This window comes from Daldinia childiae (genome assembly GCF_008694065.1).
Source record: "Daldinia childiae strain JS-1345 chromosome Unknown Scaffold81, whole genome shotgun sequence".
Lineage (NCBI taxonomy): Eukaryota > Fungi > Ascomycota > Sordariomycetes > Xylariales > Hypoxylaceae > Daldinia > Daldinia childiae.
Window position 1 is genome coordinate 1 of NW_022984722.1, and position 1,465 is coordinate 1,465.

At 47.9% G+C, this 1,465-nt stretch overlaps 1 protein-coding gene across 1 annotated transcript; it reads right to left on the minus strand.

The window, feature by feature from the left end:
- Positions 1 to 56: 56 nt before the first annotated feature.
- Positions 57 to 757, minus strand: GL218_09633 (fatty acid synthase subunit beta dehydratase; the record flags this gene model as incomplete). Its single annotated transcript, XM_033586464.1, has 2 exons — positions 57 to 684; positions 746 to 757. Coding segments are annotated over 2 exons (640 nt in total), but the record flags the coding sequence as incomplete, so codon positions are not given.
- Positions 758 to 1,465: the final 708 nt, after the last annotated feature.

Below are 1,465 nucleotides of genomic sequence, written 5' to 3' on the forward strand. Positions count from 1 at the left end.
GATTGTAGTCCGTAAAACCCCGCTGTGCGCGTGAGCTGGTCATATGGCGTACGTACGCGTAGAAAGAGCTTTCATCATTGTGCCGTTGTTGTCTGCATTGTCCATCATGAAATAGCCCACTTTCGAGGCAATCCCATGGTCGTTGATAATTTCCATAACACAGTCCGCCATATTTGGGCCCGAGTGCTTGCCGTCGAGTTCTCTTAAAGCCAGAACGGAGTATTCCAACAGGCCAGATTCGGATATGTAGTGTGCAACAATGCCAAGAATCGCAAGGGTATTAGGTGAAGTCCAGAGATCAACTGTGAAGTGTATTTTCGAGAGAGCTGACTGGATCTCGCGTTTGACTCGAAGTTTCTGGGTCTCGTATGTCCGCAAGGTCCAACTGCGTATAGTTGAGGGAGAGCTTGGCAGCCAGTTATCGATCTCTGGATTCAGGTAGCAAAGTAGGGTCCTAAATTCTGACAGCGTTGCCATGCGGAATGAGACGCTACAGGTTGTGATCCATCGTACGTATAGTTGTTCGACAACAGCGGGGTCTAAATGGTGAGTTGCAACCGTAGAGAGACAGCGGCGTTTATAATCGGTGGTTTGCTGGGCCTTTTCGAAGGCGTCGACGATTGTGGCTTGCATCAATGCAGTTCGGGTTTCTTGGGTAGAAGATATATCGATATTATGCCGGTCCTTCAAATGAGTTAAAATAACAGTTGTTCCACCAGACTCGAGATACTCTTTTGTGCAGTACTTGCAGCGCCATATTGACTTTCCCTTCGCATTGAGAGTAACCTCATTGCGGGCAACAGGTGTATAGTGCCACACTTTCGAGTAGCGCCTTTTCGTAGCAGCCGAGNAACGGAAGCAAGAATAAGAAAAGGAGAGCTTGAAGGAGCTCTGAGATTGGAGCCAATCTCGCTTGCCAGGGGATCCCTGCCCGGGCTGCCCAGGAAGGAACCCTAAAGCGCAAGCTGGAACATGCCTTCGGGCCTAACCTATAGCGCCTTGAAGACGCAGATATTTGACCTTTGTTGTGCTTCTTGAGTCATGGAAGTCAGTATGTTCCAGCATCAATACGGCCATATATGGTCATATCCCGGATGCCGATATCATACGGCGACCATATGAGATTATGGGATATGATACGGCCACCATATCATATGATATGGTAATATCAATATATGGTAATATATATTACCATATGGCAAATACTATTGGACACACTGATTGTTTTTCGCGTTGTCGAGCGTGAAATAGCCAATCTTGTCTTGGATCTGGTACGATTCAATTACGTCGAGGATTTCGGCGGCAATGTTTGGCCCTGTGTGCTTAGCGCTGATTTCGGGAAGCCCTAGCGTAAGCTTACAAGGCTTGTTGTTTTCGTCCCTGTAGAAGCAACATATACCATATAAGGCATGTCGGTTTCCGGACCGCCAGCCGTCGAAGGACATGTGGATAAGACCAGGCGCCT